The following is a 27,942-nucleotide window of genomic DNA, read 5'->3' on the forward strand; positions in this document are numbered from 1 at the left end:
TCATCAATAGCATATACATACATCTTATCAAGATCTAATTGCACTCCATCACTTAAGATCACAAATCACAAGACTTATGCCCAAATTTACAATTAGAGCATTTGAGTATAAGAAAATATTTTTCAAGCCACTAAAGCATTTATTCAACATGTTGTAGATGATCTTGCCATATGCTATTAGTGTGTATCAGTAAATCATCTAGATAGATCCTTTCAAACTTTTTAAATTTCATCTATTATCTATTAAAATATTATAGGTACCTATATTGCTCAAAAAGGCATTATATAAACTTGTATAAACCCTTTAGAGTTCAAAAAACTAACTTTGCCATATTAATAGAATCCATAGGTATTTGTAAATACATTAATGCTGAAGTATTCATTGTTCATAAAAGCATCTATCAAGTTATCAAACAGGAGTTAACCACCATAATATCATTCAAAGAACTATAGTCAATTATAAAATGTATACTTAATCTCATTCAATTTAAAAAAAAGGTTGTAAGATATGTGGTTTTCATCCTTTATCCTATGGTGATTTACCATTAAATAACCACGGAGCAGAATGTAAGCCTTAGCCATGTGGGCTAAGGGCAGTGGAGTAGAACTTGAGTGTCAAATAAACTATTGACAAAGCCAAATTCCTAAGCATACAATTAAAAACTGAAGGAATTGAAGCACAAAACTACTTTTAAATGTATAGCTCAAGGAGTGAAGGGAAGGCATGATAATGAGGGTGTAATACCGATCTTTTATTATCATGATAGTAAAAGAATAATATTTGAAAAGCCTTGCCAACAGATGCAATCATGACCTAAGTCAAGCATCTCTATCATACACTTATTCATATGCTTCTTCTTTTAAGATTATCGACAAAGTCTTTCTTCACATCTAGAGTAGAAATACTATGTTGAGTATGCATTATAGACTTAGTCTGATTAATAGGACCAAATAGCTTTAAGAAATGAGTAAGAAACTTCTTTACATCTTGAGCCTGTTCTGTAGGAGAGGGAAGGAGGAAGATCTTCAATAATAGCCCTGGCAAACACAATGAGTAGCAACAAAGGAATGATGCCTTGGAATAGTGAGGAGGTTCTTCTCAAAGTCACAATAAACCTTAATAGTATGTAGCCAATTAACACCCAAGGTGTTTCTACTGATCATAACTCTTTAGCCCAATTGTTATCTATGGCATATATGCCCTTGTAACTTGGGGAGTATAAACACACTCTTCTATTACATGTGAGCCCAACCAAGTTTATGATATGATCTCACAAATCTAAGAACATGAGACCTCTTGTAATTTTAAACTAGAGACCATGGAATGTTGGACCAAAAGAGATTGCAGAGATGCAATCCCCCAAGACCGTCACCTTAGTATCATGAATAACTCTAGAGAAGACAAATATAAATCGAGAAATAACAAGACACCTCATGTCATCCACAGACGGTTAAGAATAACAAAACACCTCCTATTATCTGTTCATGTTAGAGAAGGATGAGATATGTATATAAACCCTCCAAGACTTTAGACACATCCATTAGTTTTCCAAATGATTTACAAGAAGTATTTTAGCATCACTATTGTTGTTTTGAGAGACAACATCTTGATGACCATTCTCACATTCCTGGCAATCATAACATTGTGTTGCAGTTTGCACTCCTCCCTATAAGAATGGCTCTACCACCCCTGATGATGCCATTTTGATTGCTCATAGTGTGCAAGAAACTTACGGCATTGTGCTTTTTTATTTTCCAATACTCTCTAGTGTACCTTCCTTGGCTGATTCTACAAATATTGATCCCACCTCAACTAGAATAGCTCGAGATTATAGTGGTTGTGGTGGTCATGGGGGTCCTGGATGTGGGCGTAAATGTGAGGCCAAGGTGGCTTGGATGTGGCCACATAATCAAAAGAGAAAAGAAAAATGGGAAAAAGAAGAATTAAACTTACTTGTTTTGCTGGTGTTTCAGCTTGGATGGATGACGTCTGCCAAGGAAGCTACTTTGAGTTACAAAAGAGTTACCGATCGATCGGCGTAACTACTGGGCCGCATTCACTGTGTTGGTTGCCCGCCCCCACGTTTGGGTGGTCACTGGTAAGGTTTTTTACCAGCGGGTACTTAATTATTGCGACCGACACTGCATTTGGACATGTGTATTAGGTCCATTATACGAAGAAAATCAAATCAAACCAGTGTTGGATAATGAGGCTTCATCCCAAATACCAAAACCAATTACTTATGAACATATTACGTATGTATTGCATCTCAGAAGCCATGAAAATTTACTATAGTGGTACTGACGGGGTACGCCATCCAAACAAAGCAGAATCTCAAGCTAGTTCTCCCAGCCGCCGGGCCATCTTCTGCTCCAAATGATCCAGTAACAATTTTCTCAAGAGCAAGTTCCTATACATCCCACTGTTAGTGGGGAAGTTTTGGAAACTCGTAGATTAAGCCCAAACATATGGCAGTCAGCTTCAAGACCTGGTGGTAAAAGCTATATGAGATGCTGATGCAGCTCGTTCTCAAAACCGCTCTGCCGCTGAATGAGACACTAACACAGCATCTTTAAAGAGATTTCTCTTGGCAAACCACACATCAATCTCACTTAAATATGCCAAAACAGGAAGTTTGTGCTATACCAGGGTTCCATTCAATATTTTTTATGGCTACTAGTACTTGACACACTGCCAACTCGACTCATGCCAAGATTTCCGGGTCAACCAAAATACGATCAATCTTCTCCTCAGTTTTCTCAGCGTGTTGGTGAAAGGTTTTAAGTGCGACGTGAGTGGCATTAAACGTAAGATCTCCCAAAACCGAGAGCGTGGGGGGCATTGCGATCGGTTGCAAGAAGAAGCAAATCTCTTTCTCGATCTGTGGATGGGTTCATGGAAAAAGGGCAGAAAAACCATAAACTCGTTTGCCCACTTGGACGGAACCGAGAGACTATCTATCCAAAGAGCCAGCCAGCTAGCAAAGGGTATATAAGCCATTAATAATTATTCAAAACACTTGGAGGACATCTCTTCATGTACTCTCTTCAGAGGAAGCAGAGAGAAGATCATCCCATCAGCATAGTATTCCTAAAGAAAAGAATAAACACTATAAAAGAAAAAGGGCGTACGTAAGAGACACATACGTAACTCCACCGACCAATGCATCAGTAGTGCAGCACAATCAGGTAGTTTCTGCAAGAGAGAATGGATGAATGGATAAAAATCAGAAAACCCAAAATAATAAGAGAAAAAGATAGAAAAAAGAATATGTGTATGTGTATGTATAAATAACGACAGAGAGCGGACAGAGCAGACAAGACCGATTGATTTGAAGGTGGTCGACTGAAGTGTGAAGTGTTTCTTGAGAGCTCTTTCCGTATGGCGTCGTTTTTTTCTTCCTTGTGGTCGCCATGCAAAGCCACTGCAGCATTCAAGTCGTTTTGACAAGGAAGGAATCGTTCGTTCGTCCATCCCTGCAGTGCGGGTTTATAAATTCTCGGCTGCGGCGACAGAGACAAACATGGCAGCTACTATACGAGCTTCTTCCAAACACTGCGTCTGGTGTTGGGCTGCGTCTTGGGTTGTTTTATCGCGCTGGAGAGAGATCTCGCAAGCTTTTGTAGTTGTCCTCCCCAGGAACACGGACGTCGAAGAAAAACCCTTTGCTGTTTTGGAGCCTTCCTCGAGCGATTCCGTGCGATATGTTGATAACTCAGTGGATCCTCCAATGGTTTTGGAATGCCCGCACTGAGGGAAGTTTAGACGGTGATTCGTGGTGCATCACGTAGCGACTTTGCTTAAGCACTGACGCAATTCTTTCTCAGTCGGAGCATCTGAGCGCCAAGCGGCCACGACACGAGACAAAACAAGCGTCCTGAGATTCTTGCAGATTCCTGCTCTTGCATGCATTATTCGTCTCCGAAGAAGCATTTATATTCGTTGCTTTTGTTGTTGGATTGAATGAGTTTCCTGAAGTTAGCTTGATGTTGCCACTGCTGAACATGAAACAGGCCAGAAGATCCCTTTTTTACTAATAATTATGCTAATCTGAAATAGTAACAAAGCCTTTTGTTCTTTTCATTTTCTTCTTTTTCCTTCTTCCTACACGCAAAAAACGCAGAGGACGAGCCACTCTCTTGATGATAGTTCACGTCTTTTCATAGTTATTATTTGGTACGGTCAGCGCAAAATCTCGTGCTTGAGACACTTCAGTACTATTCTAAGGTTAAGGAAATAGGTGGGGTGTCTCAGACTCTCAGACCCTCAGGTAAAAAAACGCGGTAATTATGACTTCTCAAGTTACACTAACTTCAGTTCAGTGTGTACTTTTGCGAGATTTTCCATTAAGACAGACAGGAGCTCAAGCAAAGAAGCCATGATTTTTTCACCTTTTACGGAGAACGTGTGGTGTGGTGGATTGTGTTAAATGGGGAGGTGGGGAATATTTTGACCTGGTGGTATCTACGTAGTAGCCGCGATCAGTACAAAATCTATTCTGTATGTGCCATGTTTCCATGCTAGATTTTTCCGTTCTCAGTCAAGCTGCTTAAGCGAAAGATAGATTCTTGCGTGTATGAATCCCCGGGAGACAATGTCCCCATCACCTTTGAGCTGTGAAACATTACTATTGGGTTACGTCTGGTCAGGATCAATCGTGGTTTGTTCGAGGCGTTTGGAAAAGTGAAAAGAACTGGATTTGTCTATATCAAGCGCTGTCTCAGTGTTTGTTCAATCGAGCGTGTTCTCCCACCCGAGAAATCATGTCTATGATCTATCTTGGGGGCATATTTTATGCGCCTCTTTCGGTCGAGTAGAGCAGCAGCACGCAATGTAGTGGCCACTTGGTGGAAGTGTATAAAATTTGTGAACATCAGGCCAGTGTGGAAAGATTTCCAGGTGGATTGACGGCGTGACGCAGATACCACTGTAGGGTAAATACAAGAACCCCTAAACAATTGCTCGGAGCCGTAAACAAATGTATACCTCTACTACAACCAACGCATGGTAAATAAACAACACGGCATACAAACACATGACCAGCAGATCACATCTGCGAGTTGTATATATATTATGATCAAAATCTGTAAACTACTGCTATCAGCCCATAGGAAAGGTGGTCATTGGTGGGCATTTGACTGCCTTTTACAAAAGCAGCAAAATCGATCACTTTGACAAACACGACATACATTCTTTTGGTTTAGGCTTTAAGAACTTTTTGATTAGAAAAAGATAAAACATTGCCAAAGCTTGCAAATTGACTGCTGCTGTCAAAGCAGAAAGGTGGCGGACTGTTACACGTCAGTAGCCACCGCCCTAATCAAATAAGTGAATGCATGGCCGAATATCCGTAGGAAATGCGGTTGTGTCGGCCGATCCCCAGACAAGCATTCGTCACCCCCACTAAACTAATCCTATCTCCTTAATAACTGCCTAAATTTCTACTCTTTTTTCTTGGGCCGCGGCAGCAGCGGCCGCATAAAAAACGATAGAAAAAAGAAGAAAAAAGTCTATAGAAACCTCGATTGAAATTCCCGTAAGAATTGCGCAAGAGGACGAGGTGGAAGACCAGATCAAACCTGCGTCGCTCAACAATGCAATAATTTCGATGGATCGACGCTCCATACCTTCGTTTGAAATCTTTAGAAATTAGCAGTTCAGGCACGAGTGTTTCTATTCTTTTTTCTTCCGGTATTTTTCTTTTGTCTCCCCTGAGTGATGGGCTGCAAGGAGTTCTCCTTCGATCGATCAATCCGGGGTGTGTTTGAATGGATCAAATCAATTGACGAGATTTTGGGGCCAATGTGGCAACCGCAGAGGCGACCGGGGAGTCCCATAGCTATGGTCGAAATAGTTATATAGCTGGGCGAGAGAGAAGGTCTCCAATTTGGCTCACTCTGTTTTTCCTTCTCTCTTTTTTCCACAATCTGGGTCTTCTCGAGCTTTCGCCTTCTGGGTCTTCGATTTCCACTCGACAGCGATCGCCCAGTTCTCGATCGATCATCAGCTTCCATCCAGTCAAAGCAATTACAAGCGAAAACGAGAGCTTTCTTATTCTTTTCTTCACTTAAAAAAGAGAGAAAGAAGAGAGAGTAGCAGCAGCAGCAGTAGCAGCGGCAGCGCGATTTGTGACAGTCCCATCCATCTCTCTCTGTCTGTCATCTCTTTTTCCCTGCCTTCTGATCCCTGAATCATCGACATTTTGTTTTTCCTTTCTTATGCGCCCGGCGCTTGATCGACAAACTTACTGTAATCTCCCCTGTTTTGTTTCGTTTCGTATCCCCCACCGCTCTCTCTCTCTCTCTCTCTCTCTCTCTCTCCCCCTCGCTGTAAGGTTTGCTCTAAAGAGGTGAGCAAAGGAGGAAACTTTCTCGTTTTTCCAGCAGCGCGTGTGTGGATAGTAGATTCGATTTGTAGAGTGACAGGCTCACAGAGAGAGCTCAGCGCGGCTCACACTTGTTATCAAGAGGAGCGTTTGAGAAGCTTTCAAGAGTGTCTGTCGTGTGTGTGGAGGCAGCAGGGAGGGAGCATTTGAGGATCATCTGAGTGAGCAAAGCCAAAGCAAAGCAAGGGTTTTGTTTGTGTGGGAGTTTGCAAGGTCGCATTCGTGGAGCAGAGGCGAGCAGTGTGGCGCAGGGCGTAGCAGCAGCGAGGAAAATTAATGAACGAGCAAAGTGCAGCCGCAGGGACTTGGAATAGATAGACAAGTGACAACTTTGAGGAGTAGACTCTTTCTCACACACACACACACACAGAGCTTTTCTTTTCTTTTTCTTCTACTTCTTTTCTCTCTCGCCAGCGACACGACGAATTCCATCTCTTCTTTGTGATTTGATCATCGCCACCATCGAGGCATCGCGAGAGCTCTTGTCAAAGCAGTCTGTGAGTGAGAGACGTTCTTCAACTTCCTGGAGTGAGAGAAAGAGAAAGAAAGCTTCTTCCCGGGGGAGTATCCCTTCCTTCTTACCGCTTCCTGATCTCGCGATCTGCGTTGCTTTGGGGCGGCAGTAACAAAAGTACTTCCCTTTGCTCGCCATCAAGTTTCTCGTTTGCGGTACGAGTAACTGCTCGAGAAGAGATCAGCTGGAGAGAGAGCTTTTCGACGACCAAAGGAATTGAATTGCATTGAATTCAAGCAGGGAGGAATTCAGGCAAAAGGCACAGCATAGCAGCCAGGCCAGCAGCATTCTAGCAGTATATAGCAGCAGCAGAATCAGTGCTCTCTCACCTCCTAGCACAGCAACAGGCCCAGAGTTATAAATGGTTTGCAGTTGGAAAGGCCAAGGTACAAGCTCCTCCTCCTCTTCTTCCTCCTCCTCTTCCACTCCCTCCTCCTGAGATCAGCAACCTGGTTGTAGGAATTCCCAGCATTTAAAGATCGTGGAGGAGTAGCGGAGAAGAGGGGGAGATCATCACTTGTGCAAGTGATCATCATCACCTCCTCTGAAGGAGGCTTTGACATGATCATCAGACAAGGCCGGCCTGCGCAGGCGGAAGTGGAGACGGATCGTCACTCATGCTGCTCATGTTGCTGCACAGCTGATGATCAAATGCAACAGCAGCAGCGGCAGGAGTCTCAGCCTAGTTTCGATCATCACAGGATGATCATGACCAGGAGCAGCAGCAGAAGAAGAAGATGGACATCAGTCTGTTGTCTCTTCTTGCTGCTTGCTCTTTCTTCCATGGGATCAGCAGCGGCTGACCCAACATTGTCAAGAGGTGAGAAGCTTTTCTCCTTTCTTTTCTTGGTGGAGTTTTGAGATTTGCTAACTAGCACTTGCAATACAGGCAGCAGGAAGTTGCAACCAATCCATGACAAGAGATTAGCACCATCATCATCAGTATCAGCAAGTGCGGAAGTCCAAGATCACAAGGTAAATTCCACCTCCACCGAGAGAGAGAGAGAGAGAGAGAGAGAGAGAGAGAGAGAGTTATATATTTTTTCAAAACCAACCAAATTACTCATGAATCATCTGTTTGTTTGTGTTGTTGTTTCCAGTCTCATCAGGAGAGGACCAAGCTGGATTTCCCAAGCCCAAACAGGAGGAGCCCATCTGCTGGTGACAAGTCCAGGAGGGATTTGAGTGGGCTGGGGTCATCCCCACCACAGTGCAATTCCAAGTGTGGCTTTTGCTCCCCATGCAGGGCTGTGCATGTTCCAATCCAGCCAGGCTTTGTGAGAACCACAGAGTACTACCCAGAGGCATGGAGGTGCAAATGTGGCAACAAGCTCTACATGCCATGATACTTACACACACATAACTCTTTAGAGGAGAAGAGCTTAGCACAGGTTTATATTAATGAAATACAACTAGTTTTGGAAAGCTCAGTAGTAGGAAAACAAGACAAGAAAATGGATTTGATGGAGAAGCTCTGAGAAATGAATGTTGCCTCTTCAAAGTCCACCACTTCACAAGTCAAACCTAGGCCAGTGATTGTTCAAGTGGATCACATGGTTGAGTGAGTGATGGGGTAAAAGTGACGGTGGAAAGCTTGATTTTTGACCTGGGACAATCTAGTAAACAGTGACCATCTCCATCTATGGATAGCAACTTACTTTTTTCTACCTTGTGATGGAGAGGGATTGACAAGATCGTCAAGAATTTTGACCCGCCTTGTCGTTTGAAGACGGGCGAGTTTAAGATTTGTTTGAGATTAATATTGTTTGTGATCTCTTAAAGTCAAGCACACCAATCTCTCACTGTTGTAAACAACTTGGGAGATTTGGCATATGTTTGTGTAGAGCTTTTGAGGGGCAAATCTTTGGCAGCATCTCTCACGTGAAAATGGCCCACTGCTTATATAACACCGCAAAGCCTGTTTAACCCCCCGCCCGCAAGACACGTCAGCAAAACCCCACCGACGTGTCGACCACGTGGCAGATGACGCGACAAGGGAATAAAAGGGGGAAAGGCTCTCCCTGCCGAGTTTTAGGGTTTATGCGAAACTTGGATTGATCGATCCATGTCCTGTCTTTCCTTCTCAATCGCGCTCACTCTCACTCGCGCTCTCACATCACAGATTTTCACACACAATCTTTCTGTTGCGTGCATTTAATGCAGATAGCCAGACAGGAACAAGGGCGCGCAGCGCAACAGACAAACGCAACAGGGATTCTCCGGCCGCCAGGGCATTCTTGCAGCTCTCGGCCGTGAATCGTGATCTCCCTCCTCTCCTCCCCTCCCAATCGATCGGATAAGTCAGCGCCGAAAAATTCGATCTTCCTGGGAATCCCCGCAATATCGAATTCATCGATCCCAATGGCGTCCGCCCTTCTTAAATCTGGGAGCCGCGCCGCGGTATCCAATCGACACCCCCAAGGCTAGCCAGGACGATCCAACTCCTCTCCCTAGATCGATCAAAGTCCTTTGCGATGATCGCCTCCTCCTCCTCTTCGCCGTCGTGCTCTTCTAGCTACTGCTACTTGCTCTTGATCCAGAGCGTCATCTCGATCTGCTGCTGCACGGCCGCGCGATCCCTGCTCGCTCCAGTCGGTAATCGCTCCCCCCGACGCTCCCACTCCCTCTAGCTGATCGCTCGTCTTGATTTTCTTGCCAGGAGGAGGAGGAGGAGGAGGAGGAGGAGGAGGAGCATTGGAATATCATGGACACCCATCCTCGAGTACCGATCTGGATGTCAGCCCCGCGCAGGTAAGATCCATCGCGCTCGTTTGGGCTTTTGGGCTATGGATTGGAGAGCTGGGATTCACGCACGCCATTCTCGTTTGCGCAGCCTGCGAGAGGCGAGCTGAGCTTCAAGATCGGATCCAGGCCTCCCAGCTGCTCCAACAAGTGTAATTCCTGCCTCCCCTGCCAAGCAGTCCAGGTCCCAGCACCACTGTCTCATCACAGCCCCTCTTCTTCCTCCACTCCTTCCTCTTCCTCTTCTTCCCCACAGGGGGAATCTTCCTCCCCACCAAGCCAAGTCTGCAGTGAATATTCCAACTACAAGCCTGAGGGGTGGAAGTGCAAGTGTGGCAACAAGCTCTACAATCCATGACAAGCCACTTATTATTTTTTTTTTTGAAGAGCTGAGATGTATCAGAGGAGTAGATTTTGTTTCTCCTTTTTTCTTGCTTTTAATTTTAGAACTCTTTTGTAAAACGCCACTTTTCTTGATATTCTATCTGGTCAGATCAGATCAGATTTTTTTTTTGTCTTCCTCTCCATTCCTTTCTTCTTTTTGATTCTAAGGCTTTGATCCTTTTGATTATCTAAAATGGCATGATATGTACACACATAATAAGTTAAACCAGCATATTTACAGCTTTCTTTCACTTTTTTTTGTCCTTCCTGTTGAACCTGTGCCTGTGTTGGTTGTAATCAGAAAAGTCGGAACTTCTCACCTCGAATTCTTGCGTCGCTAAAATGCGGCCGTGGGTCTCACGCGGTTGCAGACGGAACACGCTGTCGCCCCATTCGCGTTCACAAATGTACAGTTATCGCAAGACCAATGATCGTCACCACCGCGGCTGGAGCCACCATTTCCATTCCTGGAGCCGGCACCACCACCACCACCACCACCGCCACCGCCACCAAGAATCCTAATCTTCCCAGACTTGCCTTTGGAACTTCCAGAGGCTTTGGAGCTCGCCCCTTTCCCAGATCGCGAGTTCCCCACATCTGAGAGCCCGTTCTCCAAGGCTCTTACAAGGTTCTCGAAGTACGTCTTGGTTACACTGTATAGGGACAAGACACAAGCGGCGTGAGTGATGCCAGAGGGGAGAAAGAAAGCAGCTAAATGCAAGTGGACGCTTACTATATACTCTATACATACACAGGCTCCTCTCTTACCTTGTGAGGCCCGCAAGCCTGGTTCGAAACTCGTTGAACGCGGCGTTGGGTGAATCCCCCTCTAGAAATATCTGCAAGTCCTTTTCAGCGCACAGATGCAAGCGCTCCAATCCGGCCTCTGCTTCACCTGAAGACATGCCAACCGAGGTGTTAAAGCTTTGTCTTCTTCACGGAGAAAAAGCGTCTCTCTTTTGCATTTTTTTTTTTGCTTTTCTTGCTTACGGAAGTACCTTGCAAGTATTCGAAAAACTGAGCCTTGGCCTGCTCCATTTCAGGAAGATAGTAGCCGTATGCGTAGGTCCACTTGAGAACACGGCGGCATTCTACAATCTGCAAGCAGAATTAGCTCAGTAAAGAAAATCTATGCTCCTGGTTTCGGCATCGCGGCTCTCACCTGAATCCACGCTTCCGTAACGAACTTCAACTGGGATACTGGCTGGCATTGCTTGTCACTGAGTTTTTCGATCTGCGTTGCACAACAGCAACGTATGAGCCTGGAAGTGTGAGGAAAAGAACTTCAAAGACAGGGTTATTTACCTGAACCGTTTGCATCTGTTGTAGATCTGAAATCGCTTTCGTTTTGGACTGTACCATGAGCGAAGTTAGAAAGGCCTATCAGATACTCAAATTGGAAACTCAACTGATTCGTTCGTGGCCCATCGCTCGTAGTAATGTGTATATCTCTCTAACGAGTTCTTAGCCATTTCCCTCCTCCTCTCAGCTTCATCGTACTGTTACACAAACAGGATGAGTCCGTGAAGGGAAACGTAAATATCAATTGGTACCACTCCCTCCTGCTTAGCCGCTTCGTATCGATTGCAAGCGTAGAACCCTCCGGTTCGTTCGCCGTGTTCTGACCACGGACCGAGGCATAGCCTGTATAGATGGTAAACATGATGTAACTAGCCAAGAACGACAGAAATGTGAACTTACCAGCAAAAGTCAAACTTGCACGGTGGCGTACAGGTAATGTGCATGCACCCCAAGTTCTTTTCTATCGGTCTTTTGCATTTCGGGCATGGTTTGGAGTTCGCCAAGATCCTGACAACAAACGTACGTGACAATGACTTGATACAAAGGCTGGATATAGTACCAGTTCATGTTTTCCGACTCCGCGCTGTTCTTGAGGATCCACTTTGCAACAGTCTCACAATCTACCGGTCGGTGCGCTTCCTCTAAGCACTAAAGAAAACCAAGCGTCAGAAACCTCAAGCGACATCAAAAAGAAGAAAAAAACATTTACATTCCAGCAGAAATAATGCCCGCACTTGCAAACGATGTCGTAGGATCCACTGCCTGGTACAAACTCGACAGCAAATTCACAACCTGGAGCTGGACACCACTTCGCCTGCGCACGAGAAGAAAAAAAAAAAGAAAAAAAAAACAAAATTTCAGTATTCTTCCTATGAATAATCCACTCAGTGGAAACAAAAAGAAAAAAAAAAGAGGAAAGACCTTTCTATTATCTTCAACGTAAGATCTAAGGAGAAATCGCATGTACTTGTTACGGTCTTCTTCCGAGACCAACGACATTATCATGTCATCCCCAATGGCAGCGCCACAAGGTGGATCGGGGCAACGAAGGGTCAGGCAACCTGGCCCATCCGTGATTGCCGTATGCATGTATCCTACACAAACACCAAAGTTAGCAGCGCGAAAAGCAAAACGAGTGAACTCACCAGTCCAACATATGTCACAAAACGAATGGTTACAAAACGCGGGCGCCTTCATTCTATCAACAGAGCGCAACTCAAAACAGATACCGCATGTCGGCTGCAAAGCAAAACAAAATCTCCTCAGCACTTTTTCCAAACGCAAAAGAAGAAGAAACGACGAAGAAGAAGGGTTCGTAAAGTTACCTCTATAGCCATTGGAATGCTTTGGGACGTTGGCCTTTCGAGGAGACCCACAGACCGCCGTACCCGCTGCTCGTCCGCAAACCATTCCTCGTTTACTCTGCTAACACTCCTGCAACAACGCGTCACGAGAAAGAAACAATTTGGCGTCCCACAGAAGGCCAGGACGAGTCGACTAGCATACATACCACTTGAAATGTCTCAAAAGAATAACCGCGTCTATCCGTGGTACAGACAAAACGGTCGCAACACTTGTGATGGATTGCTCCTGCCTTTGCCGGATCTCAGCCTCACTAAGAATGACAAAGTTGATCTGCAGCGCAAAGAGGAAAAGCAAATGGAATCAAACCCTGGAAGCCAGTGCTAGAGCTCACCTGAGAGCATTTGGAGCTGGGCTGGAAGATATCAGCTGACTGATCGTCGAAGCCATAGTCCGACTCGTCGTCGCCGATCTCGTCACCGTCCTCATCGCTTGGAATCATATCACTGTCCTCGTCCTCATCCCTATCGTAGTCATCCGAGGTGCAGGCGTCGTGCATGTCATCTTCCGAATCCATGCCGCACCGCCCCCCTCCCGGTGGAATTCCTCCACACTCGCGAGCTAGAATCGCCGCACCATCCTGCCCTGCCCTTTCTGGCTGCACAGCTCCGCCGCCTGGAAATCTCACTCCGCGCCTGGAAATCTCACTCCATACCTCGAATTCCCCGAGGTAGCAGGCCGAGAGCGCTGGAAATCCCTAGCACAGACCACCGATGCGCGGCCCCGGGCGCCCGGCGTAGCGTGGCGGTGATGAAATGGCGTCTCAAGCGTTCTAGGGCTTGCGCACCAGGCTTGTGGATGAGAGAGCCAGGTTCGGGCATCTCCTCAGGCTCGGGGGCTCCGTTTGGCTCGGCAAATCTAGGTCTGGCACCGGGCGCAACGCTTCACATGCCTTTACTCTTTAAAACTATGTATATACCCAAAATATTCGCCATTAGCTCGATCAGATCTTCTGATGTTGTGTTCTCAATCTCTCGAATAAATTCATGTGGAGCTTTAGCAGCGAGAGGTCCTGTTGCAAGCTTTGTAGACGGGCTTCCGCCAATGCTACCTCGTCTTTCACGGTGCGAGCGCGTTGTTCTAGCCACGCTAGAGCATCACTCGATCCCCCATAACATCGTTTCATGCTTTCCGGGGTGTAAATCGTCTCGGGAGATTGATGGTGATGCTCGCTTGACACTGTGAGGAGCGTAAAGGCCTGCGAGAGCATCCATCATCACGAAGTTAGAGAACTTTCCCAGGAAAACTTCTGTTTCCTACCTGCGCTAGCACGATGACGATAGCGATGAGGAGGATCCCACAGGCTACAGGATTCTCCGATAGGAACCGCAGCACGAAGTTGCGAATGCCGCGGAGCAGTGCCGCGATTTTCTTCCGCGTCCGTACGTGCTCGCTTTCTCTGCTGTCAGCGATCAAGCTCAAGTCTTCGGATGGCTTGCTCCCTTCTGGCCACAAACGTTATTGTAAAAAAAGAGCGAGTTACGCATTCCAGGAGATCACCTGTGGGGTAATTTTCCAGTGAAGCTTCCACGCGTCCCGGGTCAGCTCTAGAATTGAGAACGTTGTGTGCCTAGAAGATTAATGTTTAGTCACAAAGTTTGATTGGGACAAAGCTAGCATACCTCTTGCACCCAAATCGAATACGTCTCCTTGCATTCGTCAAGTGTTGCTTGCTCGATCTTGCCTAAACCAGAATAAAAACATTGTTCTCACGCATTTACGCTGCGAATATAGCGTACCTCTCCATAAGGTCTTTTTGGAGAAGTCAACGTTCATAGAAACGCGAACATATGAATGAAATGAGACTGGTTTAGGAACTCTTTCAACATCCCATCGCACCTGATTCCAGAAGTTCAGCAGAAAATTGATATTGCGGTTCACAATACCTCTACGTGAAAATAATCAGCGTATGGAATCTCCGACATTTGTTGCGACGTCTCAATGACCAAATGGCTGCACAGAAACTGTAAGCTTATTAATAAAATTCCAGAGTTCTTACCTGTCACGGTACACTCGAAAACGTTGTGTTTCACTACATACAGCTGACTTAGGACCTGCCGGAGTTCCAAACATCAGTGAGAGTAAAGTAGCTTAAGACACTTACCAAAGTACAAGTTCACTGGGTGGCGAAAAGAGATGTCACGGACATGGCCAAAGCGTGGATGCGAGGACCACAGGGTGGACCTAAAATCTAAAATATAATTTTCAGTGTGATCCGAAACCAATGTGCGGTTCTCACCTTCATCGCCACATCTCTTACGAAAAACGTCAGCAAAATTGGTGGCATTATCAGAGAAGAAAAGCTCAAAGAAGTCTTGCACGTCAACCTATCAGCCAGGGGTGAGCTCGAAGTAAAAGCAACCAGGTAACAGAAATACCGGAAATTCTGATTCCATAATTGTCTTGAACTCCAAAGGCACTGCAAGAACACAAAATTTGTTTCTTAGCAAGCTAATGTTCCAGACCGAATGTTACCTCGAGAATAGACACGTACAAGGTGGAGGCGGGGTGTCTTCAATTTTCCAAATAACCGATTCATTGACACCGGGTTCAGTCGTTACTGCGCTGGAAACTGTGCTCTCTTCCAACTTTGGGAGAACTTGTTTTTCATCGCCTTCCTCCGTGCAGCCCACCTCTTGAATTTCGAGAATTTCGCTAGAAGTAAAAAGATGAAACCGATTGATCTCTCCAATGGGTAAGACTATACCTGCTTTTACAGATTGTCGGGCTCAGTGAAGGCTGCGAAGGAATCATTTGCTCTAGCTGTTGAATTAAAGAAAGCGTAAGGCAAGTTGCTGGAAAGTTACTTCAGAGCGAAGCGACATACCAACTCTGATGTTCTTGCATGACCACTGTGACGTGACCATCCTCTTACAATTAATCTGTACGCTTCGTCGCGTGAGAGAAACGATGCAAAGAAATACTGAAACAACGCAGCGATCAGCCTACAAGTGAAACGTCGAAACGATCTGCACAAGTTACCTTCTTCCCCCAAGCGCCAATCTCAATAGCATTTGGAAAAAGTCCAGCCGTCCATGACTTACGCACGAACGCTACGTCTTTCAATGGCAAAACTTTCTGAAAAAAAATTTAAAGAACTTGAAGAAAGTAGAAGAACTATGTGGATAGATACCTTCTTCTCGTAGCCAAAAATGTTAGAGTAGAAACATATGTATTGCTCAAAGAGGTACATGTGTCCCTGCCACCGTTTGTTTGCTTGTTACTTTATTACAATGCGGACAACACAAGAACTGGAAATGGTGAGTAAAAAGACAAGAGCACCTGCAAGAGTATCTTCTTCTGGAAGGCGCAGTTAAAATCCTGGACTAGAATCTGGAAAGAGAGAACAAAAATTCAGCGGGAGGAGACGTCGCGAAGAAAAATTCGATCACACCTCTTCAACGGGAAGATGGAAGAGCTTCCGATAATCCTCGCTCTTGCATGCTTGCTGCTGCTGCGGCGATTGCACAGCCTGCCGCCACAGGAAATCGCTGTAGCGATTCACCGACATTATCAAAATTTACCTGGATCGATTGCGCTTGCGGCGCCACAAGGCTCTTCGATTTTTCGCCCTGTGAATCTGGCGACGCCTCGCCCGGCGGCGGAGACGAAGGCGCGACGGGAGAATCCGGCTGCTTCTCCATATTCGGCCCTCCCAGCTCTCGCGCAACACAAAACCCTAACCTCACTCCATCGCTTTGGCGCTCCCGGCCGGATCAAACGCGGAAATACCAGCGCCTTGCCTCTTCTCCTTCCCTTCGCTTCTTGGCGGTCGGGGGTTCGATTCCCGGGACTATATACAGTCGCTATATAAAAATGCGAATCCAACCACTGCCTTCCATCTCTCTATTGACAATAGAACGCTCCAAACAAGAGGAAAGAAAAAAAACAAAAAAAAAACGTGGAGATAGATACATGGAGAGAACACTACACTAATAAAAAGGACGAACAAGACGCTGGAAAATTTTTGTGTTTGCTCTAAAGGCTTTCTTCACCATTGTTGGTGTCAAAAGCAAGAAAAAGAAATTGAGAAAGATGGGGAAAATTTTTTGCTCACTCTCGAGCTTTGCTGCTTGCTTCGTCGTCGGTACCATGGTGGCTGCTACCATGGTTACTGCCGCTGGTGCTACCATTACCACTAACGCTACCATCCTCGTCCAGATTTAAGTGCTCTAGCGTCGACTCGATGATCTGGACGACTTCCGAGCTCTCCTCCGAGGCTTTGTCTGGGACTTTGACGTGAAAAGAGAGAGTTGGAGCTGGCCCACACTTCCTGGATTGGGACTCGAGAGCTCGCTGCTTGATGTAGCTCCATAGCTCTATGTGAAAAGGATGTGACGATGAGAAGCAGCTAGTGCTGGGCTCTATCGGCGTGGTTTTCCCTCTCGATTCTTTGGATGGCCGGCAAAACTCTGGAATGACACTCGCATCCATGACCTGCAAAGTCGAGAGAAAAAAAATGGTAAATATCGTTTGGAGAACTCCTTAACTTAATGAAGAAAACCATCACCTTAAGGAGCTCTTCTCTACCCGAGCCTTGCAAAACTTTGATCTTTTTCTTCGTGCGTTCTTGCAGCAATGGTTTGACAGCCTACCAGACGATGAAGCGAACAACTTAACTTAGAAGAGAATTTAAGTTGTTTACCTTCCAGCACGCAGTGAAAACGTAAGGAGCATTGACAATGTAGTACGCGTCCGTTTTCTCGGGATAGTTTAGATCATCGATGGTTGAAATGACCGTCAAGATCTGGAGAAGGATTGTATATGATATCAGGCAAAAAAAGAATTAGAAAACCTACCTTGATCCGGTTCAAAGCTGATAGCTTGAGGCCAGTCATGTCAAGAATCTTCAAACACGAGCCTACGTATCGTCCCAATTGCCTTGACGCAGCTGGCTGGATTTGTTGACAAAAAGTGAGAAAAAAGCTTAGAACTACTTGAGAAGAAACAAAAGGAAAATACAAGAGGAGCATTGAAAAACTTACAAGAACAACACGGTCACGGTATTCGTTAATCTGAATGTGCGATTGTACATACTTGTCAAGCTGGACAAGAAATCCCGAGTTAAAAACTTTAGGAGAAATTTTCGACAGCTTTTTGGCTCAGAGAAAACTCACCGGTGCTCTATCGTAGCCACTATGTCCTACTCCGATAGCAAAGACAGGTCTACCCTGAAAAGAATCTCGGGATCTGGATTATCCACATGATCCGGGAAAAAAACTAAAGAACTTTCACGATTGAAAGTTACCTGCTTGTCGAATCCGGACATGCCAACAAGCTGTGATTCTCGGATTTCATCGTACAATTCTTTCGGCTCAATCGGTTTCTAGGAAAAGGAGAAAAAAGCTTAAACAACGACCTTACTTAACCGAGAAATGAATGGACGAATGGAAATCAGAATGCTTACAGAGAGAATGTCGTCGATGTCGTTGCTTACTCTCCAATTTAAGGAATCCACAAGCTGGGATTGTCACGAACAAGTTAGCATCAAAGTCACTGACAGCGATGACGTTTACCATCTTGTTGGCTTTGACGACATTGCCTTCCCGCGCTCGCAGAAAGCGCTCCAGATTATTTTCCTTGAATCCTTGATGCATATTCTGATACACGTAAAAGCATGAGTGAGAAGTCCACCCAGAAACTTTTTGGTTTTGTAAGAAGTCAGTCAAGAAACGAATCCCATCACTCGAAAAAAAATCGATTCCACCATAAGAGCTTCCAAACAGTCCCCACCACGCGTACACAAATTAGAAAGAGAGAAAAAAAAGGAAACAAACACAAATATACAGGAAAGGGAAGCAACACGTTTCTAGTTTCAAAGGAAGAAAGTCGCTGTGCTCCAAGGAAAGACACTTAACACGCGAATCCATCCACACAAGACGTCGAAGCTCAGGCAAGAAGAAGAATCAAAAAAGACAACTCTTGCATGGGCCAATCTCGCAAAAGTTTGAGCTCACCTGGAAAGATCGCTGGAGAGGCTCATCGGCTACAAACACCGCCCAGGAAACGTATCATGCGATCAAAGCAAAGTGTTAGTTAAGTTGACGAGAATCTAATAAACAAAACGTAGAGCAAGAAAAAAAATAGCCATTAGAACAACCACCAAGCACCGTCCTAAGAAACTTAGAATCTATCAAGAACAAAAAGGAAAGAAGAACTCTCGTGGAACCAGAAGAGAGAACTGTGCCTGCTAGAGACTGGAGAAACTTTACCTTGTTCTAAGAGAGCTTCCATTTGCTTGATGGATTCACAATCCATCGTTTCAAGGGGAGCTCTTTATAGAACTTGACTCTCGGGAAGAAGAAGAATTTGATCTGTAGCGGTCGGACTTGAATGATGCTCTGCGCGTTAAATTTTTGGGAGGCGTAAGGAAGTATTTTTGGACTGGCTGGTGAGAAGATCTGCGATGGCTGGCGAAGAATTTCTAGTTTCTGATGGGCCGACTCAACCGACGAGACTGTATGTATGGCTGATGAAGAAGGATGATGCAGTCGATCGAAGAAAAAAATTCTCGGCGGAGAAGTAGTAGTCGGAGCAGTAGCAGTAGTAGTAGTAGTAGTAGTGGTACGTGTAGATTCTCTAAACAAGAAGTCTCAGTGATTTACCTGGAATTGTGGCGATGATCCCTGGATCCTGGGAGATCTGAAGCTACCAATTCTTGAGCCGCGACGATCTGGCCTCCACGGTGACATAGAAGAGACGCGTTGGTCGATTATAACCATTAGCGCAAGAACAGCAATGGCGAGAAATTCCACCAAGAACCCCAATGGCGCGATTGGAAGGGGGAGAGGGAGAATTGCGCTGGCCGGCCACACGAAATCGACGCGCTAGAGGAGGCCGCCGTGGATCACGGACCCAGCTGCCGTGATATTGTGAGAAAGCGAGAGAGATTGAAAGAGAGGGGATCAATCAAGGAATAAAAAAGAGAGAGGAGAGCGGTGGTCAAACACCCCACTCTGTTTCCCGCATTGCCGATTCTCACCCCAATTCTTGCTATCGCAGCGCCGATCTAGCGCAAGAATACGAAGGAGAACAGGAAGAACAAGCGCGCGAGGAATTGCCGTAGGGCATCGCGAAACGAATCCAAGCCCTCATCCCCTCTATATATTACTCCGGCCGCGCGAGAGAGAGGAGAGGAGGAGGGAGAGAGAGGAGGAGGATGGAATTACTACTCGCGCCTTGGATTCCATTGCCGCGATTCAGAGTTCCCGAGGATACAATTTCCCCCTCCCCGCCCCCCTCTCTCTGCGATTCTCTCCTCTTCCTCGGGGGAGGGCATATTCGGTGACACGCTAACCTAGATTCTTTCAACTATGCCCCGACCGTAACTGTAACTTTCATTCTTTTTACGGCAGGCAGTGGCAGGATTCGATCGAGGGACCCCTTTGCTCGAGCGCGCGAAAGGGGGTCCGAATTTATTTTAGGGCTAGAACGGGAGAAAAAGAGTTTCGCGCTGTGGCCGGCGCGATCGATTGCTCGATCAATCACCGCGATGAATCAGGGCAGAGTTTTTCTCGATTCTCTCCTGGGCGCCGCCCATTGTGGATCCATGAGGTTGCGGCGCTCTTCCGGGCGCGCCCACTTTTGCCCTAACCGGTAAAATAGGTTTAGGGCACACGGCGTAAGTTCGGTTTTTTTCCCAGTGGGCGGATCATGTCGCCTATGTGTAATTCCTGCTCCTAGTTTTCTTTGCTCCCATCCACGAGGAGAGAAGGAAAAAATGTATTTTAGCGTGAGTGGTGCTGGATCCTGACGATTATTTTGATGCAGACATGGATGGAAATCGGGGTGTTGTTGGCGACAGATCATCTACACCAGATGTGAGTGCCACATTTTGGATTTTTATTTTTTTGGTGACACGATTGGATTTGCAGAAGAAAGTCCAGCCCAAGTTAACAGACGTCGAAAGCGTGTTGTCCCAGTCGCTGAGGAACGAGAACGATTTGTTGAGGTGCCAGCTTAACGATGTCATCGCCAGGGAGAAAAACCAGGTACTTTACAAGTTTGCTGTGAGCTTTTCTTCTTTCAAGTAGCTACTTTTAAGGAGTGATTCGTTTTCTCTCATTTCAGAGGATTGAGCTCCAGAGGCTGCGACAGCACCGTGACGCGGAGGTGTCATCACTCGTCCAGTCGCAAACTTCGCAGCTCAAGTGCGAGGTGGAGCAGCTCAAGTCACTGTTGCAAGGCACGTCGGCGCAGCTGCGGGAGGTGATCAACGAGAGGGATGAACTGCACATACAGAAGGAGGAGGCGCTGCGTGCGTTCGAGGAGGCCAGGCACAACGCCGGCTCTCAAGAGTCTCGAATGGCCGACCACATCCGGAGTTTGGAGGAGGCTCTGTGCAAGAGCACAGCGATTGTCAGCAGCCTCGCGGAATCCGTGGACAGCTTCCAACGACACGTTCTTCCTACTTTTAAGCCTTCCGGTTTTGAAGTCGGCAAGTTGCCGCAAAAAGTAGCACCAGATTCTGGAGAGGGCAGACTTATCATGCAACAGGTACGAGAATTTTGATTTTATTTTTTTTCTCTTGCGCAAGCAAAAGGAGAGATATAGATAAGATCACAGGTTGATGCTCACGTACTGTGTATGACTTGTTTTTTTTTCCTTTGCAGCTGACGAGATTGGAGAACAGCTTGACTTTATTAAGGGTGATTGTGGACGCAAAGAACGACACACTCGTTCTCATTCGCGGAAAGGTCTTTAGTTTATAGCTTTGTTTCCTGTGTGCTTGAGAGATTTTGACGTTGCCGTTAATGGGGGATCGCAGTTGAAACAAGAGAATGAGGAGTTGCGCAACGAGATGCAGCTGACGCGGGATAAGAAGCAGCCAACGGGCCAAGCTGTGCCTAGCGGTGACGAGGCTGGATTTGAGAAGCATTTACTTCGCCAAGAGTTACAGTCCTTGCAGGTGCGTACTGCCCGTTTTTGTTTCTATTTGCTATCTGTCTACCAGAAACATTCTTTGTTCTTATTCAACGAGAACGTGTCGTTGTTGTGCTCTACAGAAACTCTTCAATGCCGAAGTGCAGCAATTAAAATCTAAGCTAAAAATGTATGAAACCGAAGAGCAACAAGGTCAAGGACGGCTTATGGAAGTCCAGAAGGAGCTAACAGCTTTGCAAGACAAGCTCCATTCTGTCGAGGCATCCAGGGCCATGCTAGAAGCCAGCCTCAAGGAGGAATCCAGTGCGCGATCTCAGCTGGTTTCTCAAGTTTTCCAACTGCGGAAGGTTTGCTGTTTATTTCCAGAATTTGCTCTTTGGTTTTCATCGCGTTCTTATTTGCTTTTCTGGCACCACAGGATAACGAGAAAGCCCGAACAGAGCTCGAAACTTTGAAGCTCAACCAAAAGGTCCAAAGCTTTTTTCTCTCTCTCTTTTGATTGTCCATCTCTCTGAGCGAGCTTCGTCTTTTATCTATCCAGTTCTTGGTCCGGCAACCACGCAACGGCCGCATACCACCAGAAAAGATGGATTTGATGAACACGGTGAACCAGCTCTTGATGGAGATCAACAAGCTCAAGAGCGAAAAGGTCGGCTTGGAGGAGGAGCTCAAGACGTTGAGACGCACGCAAGTCCGGGACCGTGTCAAGCGGGGCGTGACGGCTCGAGACGTGGAAATGGCAGCTCTCAACAAGGTAAAGCTCTCATTTTTCTCGACTGCCTCCTCACTCCGTGCTCGAAAAACACAACCACAGGTAGGGGACGGTGAATTGGCATCGAAGCTTGCGAGATCGAGGCTTCAGCAGCTTGCTGTCCAAGACAACTCGAGGCCATTCTCGCCGGCATTAACAGACTGCTCATCGCACGGAAGCGTTGGAGCGTTTAGCATGAACGTCGACTATAGCTCCAGTAGCGTCCTCCAAGGTGGGCTTCAGGGAGCTAATTGTTGCTTGGAAATGCCTTCCAGGGACGAAGTCTACCACCACCATCCCAGCGGCCTCACTGTGAAAGCGGTCTAAATACAAATTTTCTCGCTCGTTGTTTTGTACAAGGGATATCGTGGCTGTTGGTGTCCGACGGCTGTGATTGAGAAAATCTCGACCGTTGGGAGATTGACGGCTGGGATTCCACGAGAGCCGACGGTGGCGATTTCGTGGGTTTGCTCGGGTTTTTGCCAGGAGCCCTAGAAAGAAGAGCGCGAGGCGCGAGCGATGGTTTCCGGCCCCGTCGTGAATGTCTACCCGCTGTCGAGCTATACGTTTGGCAGCAAGGAGGTGAAGATGGAGAAGGACACGTCGGTGTCGGATCGGCTCGCGCGGATGAAAACCAAGTAAGTTTCGAGTGGAACGGGAGATTGGAGCGAAAGAATTTTTCTTTGGCTAACGGAGATCTCCTCTGTGCAGCTATATGAAGGAGGGAATGCGAACGAGCGTGGAGGGAATTTTGCTGGTAATTTTTTGTCTTCCTCTCTCGTAGATTTTCATTGTTTTCCTTTCCTTTCTTTGTTTGCGAAGGTCCAAGAACACAACCATCCACACTTGCTGCTCCTGCAAATCGGGAATACGTTTTTCAAGCTTCCCGGAGGAAGACTCAAGACTGGAGAAAACGGTAAAGAAGCTTTCTTTCATGGTTCACGCTGCTAACTTCGATTGTGTAGAGGTGGAAGGATTGAAGAGGAAGCTCACGAGCAAGCTTGCTCCAACGGCGGCTTCGATCCAGCCCGACTGGCAGGTACGATGGAAATACACGAAGATAGAGGAAGAACTTTGATTTTGTTCGTTTCCATTTCTTCCAGATTGGAGAGTGCGCGGCGATTTGGTGGAGACCAAACTTTGAGACGCTGCTATATCCTTACTGCCCTCCTCACATCACCAAACCAAAGGTATCGATCTTTGCTCATCACTCTTTGGTGTGATCTTCTCTTTTCTGTTACTATTTCTTGTGTCAGGAGTGTAAGAAGCTCTTCGTGGTTCTCCTCCCCGAAAAACAATACTTCGCTGTTCCAAAGAATCTCAAGCTATTGGCAGTTCCATTGTTTGAGCTCTACGACAATGTACAGGTAAAAGAAGAAACTTTTAATGACTGACATCCCCTTTGTTGTTTGCTTGCTTGTTTTGAGAAAAAATTTCTCTTTTGCTGATGTGAGAATCGTTATTGCAGAGATATGGCCCAGTGATCTCCGCCATCCCCCAGCAGCTTTCAAGGTTCACCTTCAATGCCATTAACGGCTGAACTCCACCAAACTGGGTGAATTTTTTCTTCTTTTTTCTCCGTTTTGTAAAACTATTAACTTACTATATGAGTGGCTCTTTTTGTCTCAAAAGTTTCTCTTTTATATGTAGATACACCCCCTCAGCTGGATAAAAGTGTGAGGGAACCAAGAAAGAAAGAAAAAAATTACAAGCCTGCCAGTGTACACTTATCAGAAGCTCGATAGAACGGCGTCAGTATGTACCGAGAAGAGTTGAGTATCAGCGAAAAGCTGCGAAGTACCACCAGTAGAAAGAGCTTTTAGTTTTCTTGTCAAAAACTGTAGTAAGTACTATCTTGTGTTACCTTGATAAAAGGACGATCTCGGCTGGGGAAGGAATCAATAAAACTCTCCTTCAAAAGCAACGAGACCTGGATATGCGTCGTTAGATGATACAACAAGCCGGAGAGACTTACTCGGTCATTATTAGATTGAACGTTTGTGATCGTGTGAGCGCGCACGTCCGCGCATAGCGATTCTAAGTAGCTTCTAAGAGTCCTCAAAAAGCCATCCGCTGCCTGTGCCTGCAATGCCGAAACCATCTCTCGTTCAGTCGCACCAACCGGACCAAACTACCTGTGATTCCGTATACTCGTGGACTGGATGTCTCTTTGCTTTAAAGTCCACAGCCGCGAGCTCGGAGTGATACGTTTCCAGTGCCGCTACCAGCTCTCTCTGTCTCGGCAACTGAGGCAAGTAAGACACTGTCACCTGAACGAAAGGGAGCTTTCAGCCAAGAGAGCATCAAACGCAGTAGCCTATACCTGGTTCTTATATACATTCACACGCATCAAGTTGGAAATTTTGGAGCGCACTTCAGAGCTTTTGTGTTGGACGCCAACCTAGAGAAGTTATAGTCACTACCACCAATAGATGTAAACAGAGGTAATGACTTACTACAAAAGGCACCGGGGCGTCCAGAAAGTCCAGCATTTTATATGGAAGTACCTGTGCCAAAGCTCGGCATAACGGGCATGACGTAATTAAAACTTACCGGCAGCAGTAGACTCTGCCATTGAAATGGTCTCAGCATGGGGATTATGGAGAGGACAACTGCACATAAAATGCCCTGCGGCAGACAAAACCTGAGAAACTGTTGTAAATAAATCCATGCCACTTACAACGTTCGGACAAACAACCACCATTTGTCTCTCGAGTAAAGCTCCAGCAACCATAGAGAGTATCTGCCAAGAAAAACAGTTAGATAGCACTGCAAGCACTGGGTATCAAATAAACTCACGGTATCAAGGGAGAGTGATCTGCACACGGTAGACACAGTCCACAGCGACAGTAGAATGGCCTCTTCTTCCGCCGCTGCAGTTTCGTGGGCCTATATTGAACGCGTCCAAGTTTTAGAATCAGATCAAACTATAAAACACTGTTACCTCAGCTAGCTCCAGGCCGCTCTTCGATCCATCTGGATCGTCGGTTGCTTCCCGAGGTCTGACAAAGTTCAAAGGTTGTAGATGGTCGAGAGGCCGGAAAAACACCGGACTGCCTCTGGGAGGTACTGGAAGCTGGTAATACATACAGATTATACGCAACGCGTCACAGTTATTTTCCTGAAGGCGAAAAGAGAAGAACATGTAAAATATAAGATAAATGAAAACAACTGATAGCACCTCGGCCCATTTGAAAACAGAGTCGACACCGATGTCATCCTGACCCAAACCGCTTGTCTCGCAATTTTCTTCGTCAGAATCCAGGCTTTGAGTACAGCTTTCCACAACACTGGAACAGTAAAAGTACGAGTGAGACGTACATCATTAGAACGTGTTTGCACGGCGTACCTGTAAATGGAGTCGGAGCTTTCAGCTCGTTCATGGCCACGGTGTGACGGAGGCGTATCCACAGTACTGCTGGCAAGGACATCATCTGGCGAAGACGCTTGCAACTCTGACTCATTCTGTTCCACCATATGCCCGTTTGATTCTCTACTCTCGGCAGTCGCACAAATCTCAGCACTTTCTCCCGACTCAGTGTCTCTCTCGGAGAAGCTAGAGTGCTTCAGAGAAGAAAATGAGTTCATCTCGCTCTCGGAAATCAAGCCCGCAGCTGCTGCTGTTGCCCCTAGAACGTCTTCGACGGGAATAGCACTCTCCATCCAGCCGTCCTCATCGTCATCCCTTGGGGAATTGGCTTTCCCATTTGCCTTACTTCCTAGCTTAACAAGTGGAGGCACGTAGTCGGATATCTTCATTTCGCTAACACATTGGTTGATCCGATCAAGCCGCTCCTGTGCAATAATACTGCAAGAGAAGGAAAAACCATTAGCAATCGTAGAGCACTCGCTCTTTTATCACGTACCTCTGCAATACTTCAAAATGTAGGTGGAAAAAAGGAAGCTTCGTGAGAATGCAGTAGCATCGGGGTGCGGAGACCAGAAACCGGCTTCGCGTCAACCTGGACGACGATAAGGGCGTGTTTACTGAAAAAAATCCTGGCGCCCTTTGAACAATCTCGCGAACGAAAATGCAGATTCCATAAAGAGTTGCATTATCTGCTACCTGCAAACTCAATACGATGTAGCTTTTTATGATTGAGAGAGCTTATACACACCTTGAGAACAAAAACGAAAGACAGATCATCTCGCACCTGATGGTCCTGCAAATGATAAAAGTGAATAAAACTGAAAGAACAAAAAGTCTCAGTACCTGTCCATAAACGACCTCGTTCAAATCGCTCATGGAAGGTGTCCGCTCAACGACTTTGGCCTACAGGCAATCAAAGAGTTCGCTCAGTCACAGCTAGGCAAGCTTACTATACGCACGTACTTCGACACCACTCGGGAAGCAAAACGATGGGAGATCTTTGCTTCTTAAAGGTAGACGTTTCCCTGGAGGATACTTGAAGAGTACCTGCAATCTCAAAATCGATACGTAAGCAAACGAGATGCATGAAAACAATAATCACCTACTTGAGGCTCCAACGTAGGAGCCGGAGCACCGCGGTACTGCCGATCGGCCTCGCTCAGCCGCTCAGCTTTCTCCACATTCCTCTCCCAGGCCTTCTTCTTCGCAAACGCGGCCTCCACAACCTCCACATTAGTCTCGGGATGCAAGCCGACCACCACAAAATGCTCAAAGATGCTGGTTGGTTCCTTCTTCTGCTTCTTCTCCTGCAGCAATGAAGACTCGTCAAAAAGAGAGACAATCCAAGAGCGTTTGCTTTACCAACGCTTGAAGCTGCAGCTCGATCCACTGGCGCTTTTGTTTGGTCAGCAGCTCTGGATTGAAAGAGCTCTTCTTGCCACCTTCACGCGGGTACAAGCCCCACTTCCACACCTTTTGAAGCTGGCGCCTCCATTTGTTAAAGCTATTGTTGTTCTGGAACGCACTGCTGCTATCAATCGGATGCCTGGACGAAACCACAATGGATGGTCGAGGCCTGATCGCGGCAGCGGCCGCTACGGCGGCTCTGGCAACTTCTTCAGTGGTCTGCGCAAGAAACGAGCGTTGCTCCGGCGCCTCGCTGTTACCTGGAGTGGAAGATGCTTCGCTTGCTTCCATATCATCCATGTCGTGTGGACAAAACCTCCATAGACGTAGGAAGAGAGAAAGAAAAATTAAACCCGGCTCTTCTCAAGGCATTATAAAACGCGCCGCGAGCCGCCACTCCATCCCATGCAATATTTCCCAGAGATTTTCCTGCCTAGCCGCCGCTGGTGATTCTATCCCAATCCCACATCGCGCCACTGCCACAAGATTTCTCATCACCTGTTCTAGAACTCCCGCTCGGTGCTGGAAATCCCTGCTAGCTAAGAGCTGCGCTACCGAAATTTCCCAACCACAAGCCGCTGCCTAGCCGCTGCCAGGAATTCGCCAGGAATTCCCACAAATTCGTCCTAAAGCCCTAAGCGCAAGGCGCTATAGCGATCGCTCCCAGCCTAGACCGACGCAGCGCTCACCGGGCAATCGTTGCTAGCTCCGCGAGAAGCAACCCTACGCGCCATCGCCTGGAAGCTCCCCCATTGTTGGCAAATCGCGCCTTCCATCCATCTTCTCGTGTGCTTTGAGCGACGATAATCAAGAACAGTGTCCCTCCTCGTAGGTAACCGGAA

The 27,942-nt window shown here is 46.5% G+C and overlaps 8 protein-coding genes across 16 annotated transcripts; 4 read left to right on the forward strand and 4 right to left on the reverse strand.

Annotated features, from left to right (window-relative positions):
* The first annotated feature begins 6,329 nt into the window (after nucleotides 1-6,329).
* On the forward strand, nucleotides 6,330-8,403 carry LOC9662407 (polygalacturonase). 3 transcript variants are annotated; one of them, XM_024664258.1, is made up of 4 exons: nucleotides 6,330-7,285; nucleotides 7,359-7,719; nucleotides 7,789-7,874; nucleotides 8,000-8,403. In XM_024664258.1, exons 2-4 carry the CDS (start codon nucleotides 7,461-7,463, stop codon nucleotides 8,243-8,245), a joined length of 591 nt encoding a protein of 196 aa, XP_024520026.1. In that variant the 5' UTR covers nucleotides 6,330-7,285; nucleotides 7,359-7,460; the 3' UTR covers nucleotides 8,246-8,403. The 3 variants fall into 3 exon arrangements, with proteins under 3 accessions (XP_024520026.1, XP_024520024.1, XP_024520027.1); XM_024664256.1 differs by having other exon boundaries at nucleotides 6,330-7,719; XM_024664259.1 differs by having other exon boundaries at nucleotides 6,330-7,719; nucleotides 8,009-8,403.
* Nucleotides 8,404-8,925: 522 nt separating this feature from the next.
* On the forward strand, nucleotides 8,926-10,271 carry LOC9631517 (EPIDERMAL PATTERNING FACTOR-like protein 1). The gene is made up of 3 exons (XM_024664377.1): nucleotides 8,926-9,494; nucleotides 9,559-9,650; nucleotides 9,733-10,271. Exons 1-3 carry the CDS (start codon nucleotides 9,374-9,376, stop codon nucleotides 9,997-9,999), a joined length of 480 nt encoding a protein of 159 aa, XP_024520145.1. The 5' UTR covers nucleotides 8,926-9,373; the 3' UTR covers nucleotides 10,000-10,271.
* On the reverse strand, nucleotides 10,180-13,473 carry LOC9631518 (probable E3 ubiquitin-protein ligase ARI7). 4 transcript variants are annotated; one of them, XM_024664369.1, is made up of 16 exons: nucleotides 13,024-13,473; nucleotides 12,838-12,962; nucleotides 12,653-12,761; nucleotides 12,473-12,566; nucleotides 12,249-12,421; nucleotides 12,037-12,141; nucleotides 11,887-11,975; nucleotides 11,727-11,834; nucleotides 11,579-11,669; nucleotides 11,435-11,524; nucleotides 11,331-11,378; nucleotides 11,188-11,259; nucleotides 11,024-11,123; nucleotides 10,794-10,920; nucleotides 10,346-10,678; nucleotides 10,180-10,301 (listed from the first exon to the last, which is right to left on the reverse strand). In XM_024664369.1, the coding sequence occupies exons 1-15, from the start codon at nucleotides 13,204-13,206 to the stop codon at nucleotides 10,363-10,365; spliced, it is 1,830 nt and encodes a 609-aa protein (XP_024520137.1). In that variant the 5' UTR covers nucleotides 13,207-13,473; the 3' UTR covers nucleotides 10,180-10,301; nucleotides 10,346-10,362. The 4 variants fall into 4 exon arrangements, with proteins under 4 accessions (XP_024520137.1, XP_024520136.1, XP_024520138.1 ...); XM_024664368.1 differs by having other exon boundaries at nucleotides 10,180-10,307; XM_024664370.1 differs by having other exon boundaries at nucleotides 10,180-10,678; nucleotides 11,582-11,669.
* A 95-nt stretch (nucleotides 13,474-13,568) lies between these two features.
* Nucleotides 13,569-16,478, reverse strand: LOC112342476 (protein VASCULAR ASSOCIATED DEATH 1, chloroplastic-like). Of its 2 annotated transcripts, none has more exons than XM_024664371.1 (18): nucleotides 16,214-16,478; nucleotides 16,084-16,161; nucleotides 15,972-16,022; nucleotides 15,823-15,888; nucleotides 15,672-15,767; nucleotides 15,517-15,612; nucleotides 15,397-15,452; nucleotides 15,184-15,344; nucleotides 15,068-15,108; nucleotides 14,929-15,016; nucleotides 14,794-14,880; nucleotides 14,689-14,743; nucleotides 14,576-14,642; nucleotides 14,429-14,528; nucleotides 14,312-14,373; nucleotides 14,190-14,259; nucleotides 13,950-14,134; nucleotides 13,569-13,887 (listed from the first exon to the last, which is right to left on the reverse strand). In XM_024664371.1, exons 1-18 carry the CDS (start codon nucleotides 16,331-16,333, stop codon nucleotides 13,633-13,635), a joined length of 1,734 nt encoding a protein of 577 aa, XP_024520139.1. In that variant the 5' UTR covers nucleotides 16,334-16,478; the 3' UTR covers nucleotides 13,569-13,632. The 2 variants fall into 2 exon arrangements, with proteins under 2 accessions (XP_024520139.1, XP_024520140.1); XM_024664372.1 differs by having other exon boundaries at nucleotides 13,950-14,131; nucleotides 16,214-16,477.
* A 162-nt stretch (nucleotides 16,479-16,640) lies between these two features.
* On the reverse strand, nucleotides 16,641-19,985 carry LOC9662408 (phosphatidylinositol/phosphatidylcholine transfer protein SFH2). Of its 2 annotated transcripts, none has more exons than XM_024664375.1 (11): nucleotides 19,295-19,985; nucleotides 18,647-18,675; nucleotides 18,206-18,289; nucleotides 18,097-18,150; nucleotides 17,938-18,015; nucleotides 17,807-17,860; nucleotides 17,675-17,734; nucleotides 17,489-17,584; nucleotides 17,335-17,436; nucleotides 17,200-17,280; nucleotides 16,641-17,126 (listed from the first exon to the last, which is right to left on the reverse strand). In XM_024664375.1, exons 3-11 carry the CDS (start codon nucleotides 18,284-18,286, stop codon nucleotides 16,743-16,745), a joined length of 990 nt encoding a protein of 329 aa, XP_024520143.1. In that variant the 5' UTR covers nucleotides 18,287-18,289; nucleotides 18,647-18,675; nucleotides 19,295-19,985; the 3' UTR covers nucleotides 16,641-16,742. The 2 variants fall into 2 exon arrangements, with proteins under 2 accessions (XP_024520143.1, XP_002990533.1); XM_002990487.2 differs by having other exon boundaries at nucleotides 18,902-19,985.
* A 128-nt stretch (nucleotides 19,986-20,113) lies between these two features.
* Nucleotides 20,114-22,682, forward strand: LOC9662409 (myosin-4). 2 transcript variants are annotated; one of them, XM_024664373.1, is made up of 10 exons: nucleotides 20,114-20,411; nucleotides 20,460-20,509; nucleotides 20,564-20,680; nucleotides 20,760-21,185; nucleotides 21,302-21,385; nucleotides 21,457-21,597; nucleotides 21,695-21,919; nucleotides 21,991-22,041; nucleotides 22,114-22,326; nucleotides 22,387-22,682. In XM_024664373.1, the coding sequence occupies exons 2-10, from the start codon at nucleotides 20,462-20,464 to the stop codon at nucleotides 22,648-22,650; spliced, it is 1,569 nt and encodes a 522-aa protein (XP_024520141.1). In that variant the 5' UTR covers nucleotides 20,114-20,411; nucleotides 20,460-20,461; the 3' UTR covers nucleotides 22,651-22,682. The 2 variants fall into 2 exon arrangements, with proteins under 2 accessions (XP_024520141.1, XP_002990471.1); XM_002990425.2 differs by having other exon boundaries at nucleotides 20,114-20,509.
* A 107-nt stretch (nucleotides 22,683-22,789) lies between these two features.
* On the forward strand, nucleotides 22,790-23,948 carry LOC112342477 (pre-mRNA cleavage factor Im 25 kDa subunit 2-like). The gene is made up of 7 exons (XM_024664376.1): nucleotides 22,790-22,961; nucleotides 23,035-23,080; nucleotides 23,146-23,239; nucleotides 23,289-23,362; nucleotides 23,427-23,513; nucleotides 23,580-23,690; nucleotides 23,792-23,948. Exons 1-7 carry the CDS (start codon nucleotides 22,843-22,845, stop codon nucleotides 23,861-23,863), a joined length of 603 nt encoding a protein of 200 aa, XP_024520144.1. The 5' UTR covers nucleotides 22,790-22,842; the 3' UTR covers nucleotides 23,864-23,948.
* LOC9631519 lies at nucleotides 23,884-27,936 on the reverse strand. Its single transcript, XM_002990488.2, has 18 exons — nucleotides 27,056-27,936; nucleotides 26,800-27,000; nucleotides 26,657-26,740; nucleotides 26,537-26,596; nucleotides 26,442-26,486; nucleotides 26,190-26,389; nucleotides 25,673-26,131; nucleotides 25,505-25,613; nucleotides 25,268-25,444; nucleotides 25,123-25,212; nucleotides 25,004-25,066; nucleotides 24,877-24,951; nucleotides 24,780-24,830; nucleotides 24,647-24,724; nucleotides 24,459-24,593; nucleotides 24,299-24,406; nucleotides 24,188-24,253; nucleotides 23,884-24,113 (listed from the first exon to the last, which is right to left on the reverse strand). The coding sequence occupies exons 1-18, from the start codon at nucleotides 27,398-27,400 to the stop codon at nucleotides 24,054-24,056; spliced, it is 2,406 nt and encodes an 801-aa protein (XP_002990534.1). The 5' UTR covers nucleotides 27,401-27,936; the 3' UTR covers nucleotides 23,884-24,053.
* Between the last annotated feature and the right edge of the window lie 6 nt (nucleotides 27,937-27,942).

This window comes from Selaginella moellendorffii, unplaced genomic scaffold, assembly GCF_000143415.4.
Source record: "Selaginella moellendorffii unplaced genomic scaffold, v1.0 SELMOscaffold_109, whole genome shotgun sequence".
Lineage (NCBI taxonomy): Eukaryota > Viridiplantae > Streptophyta > Lycopodiopsida > Selaginellales > Selaginellaceae > Selaginella > Selaginella moellendorffii.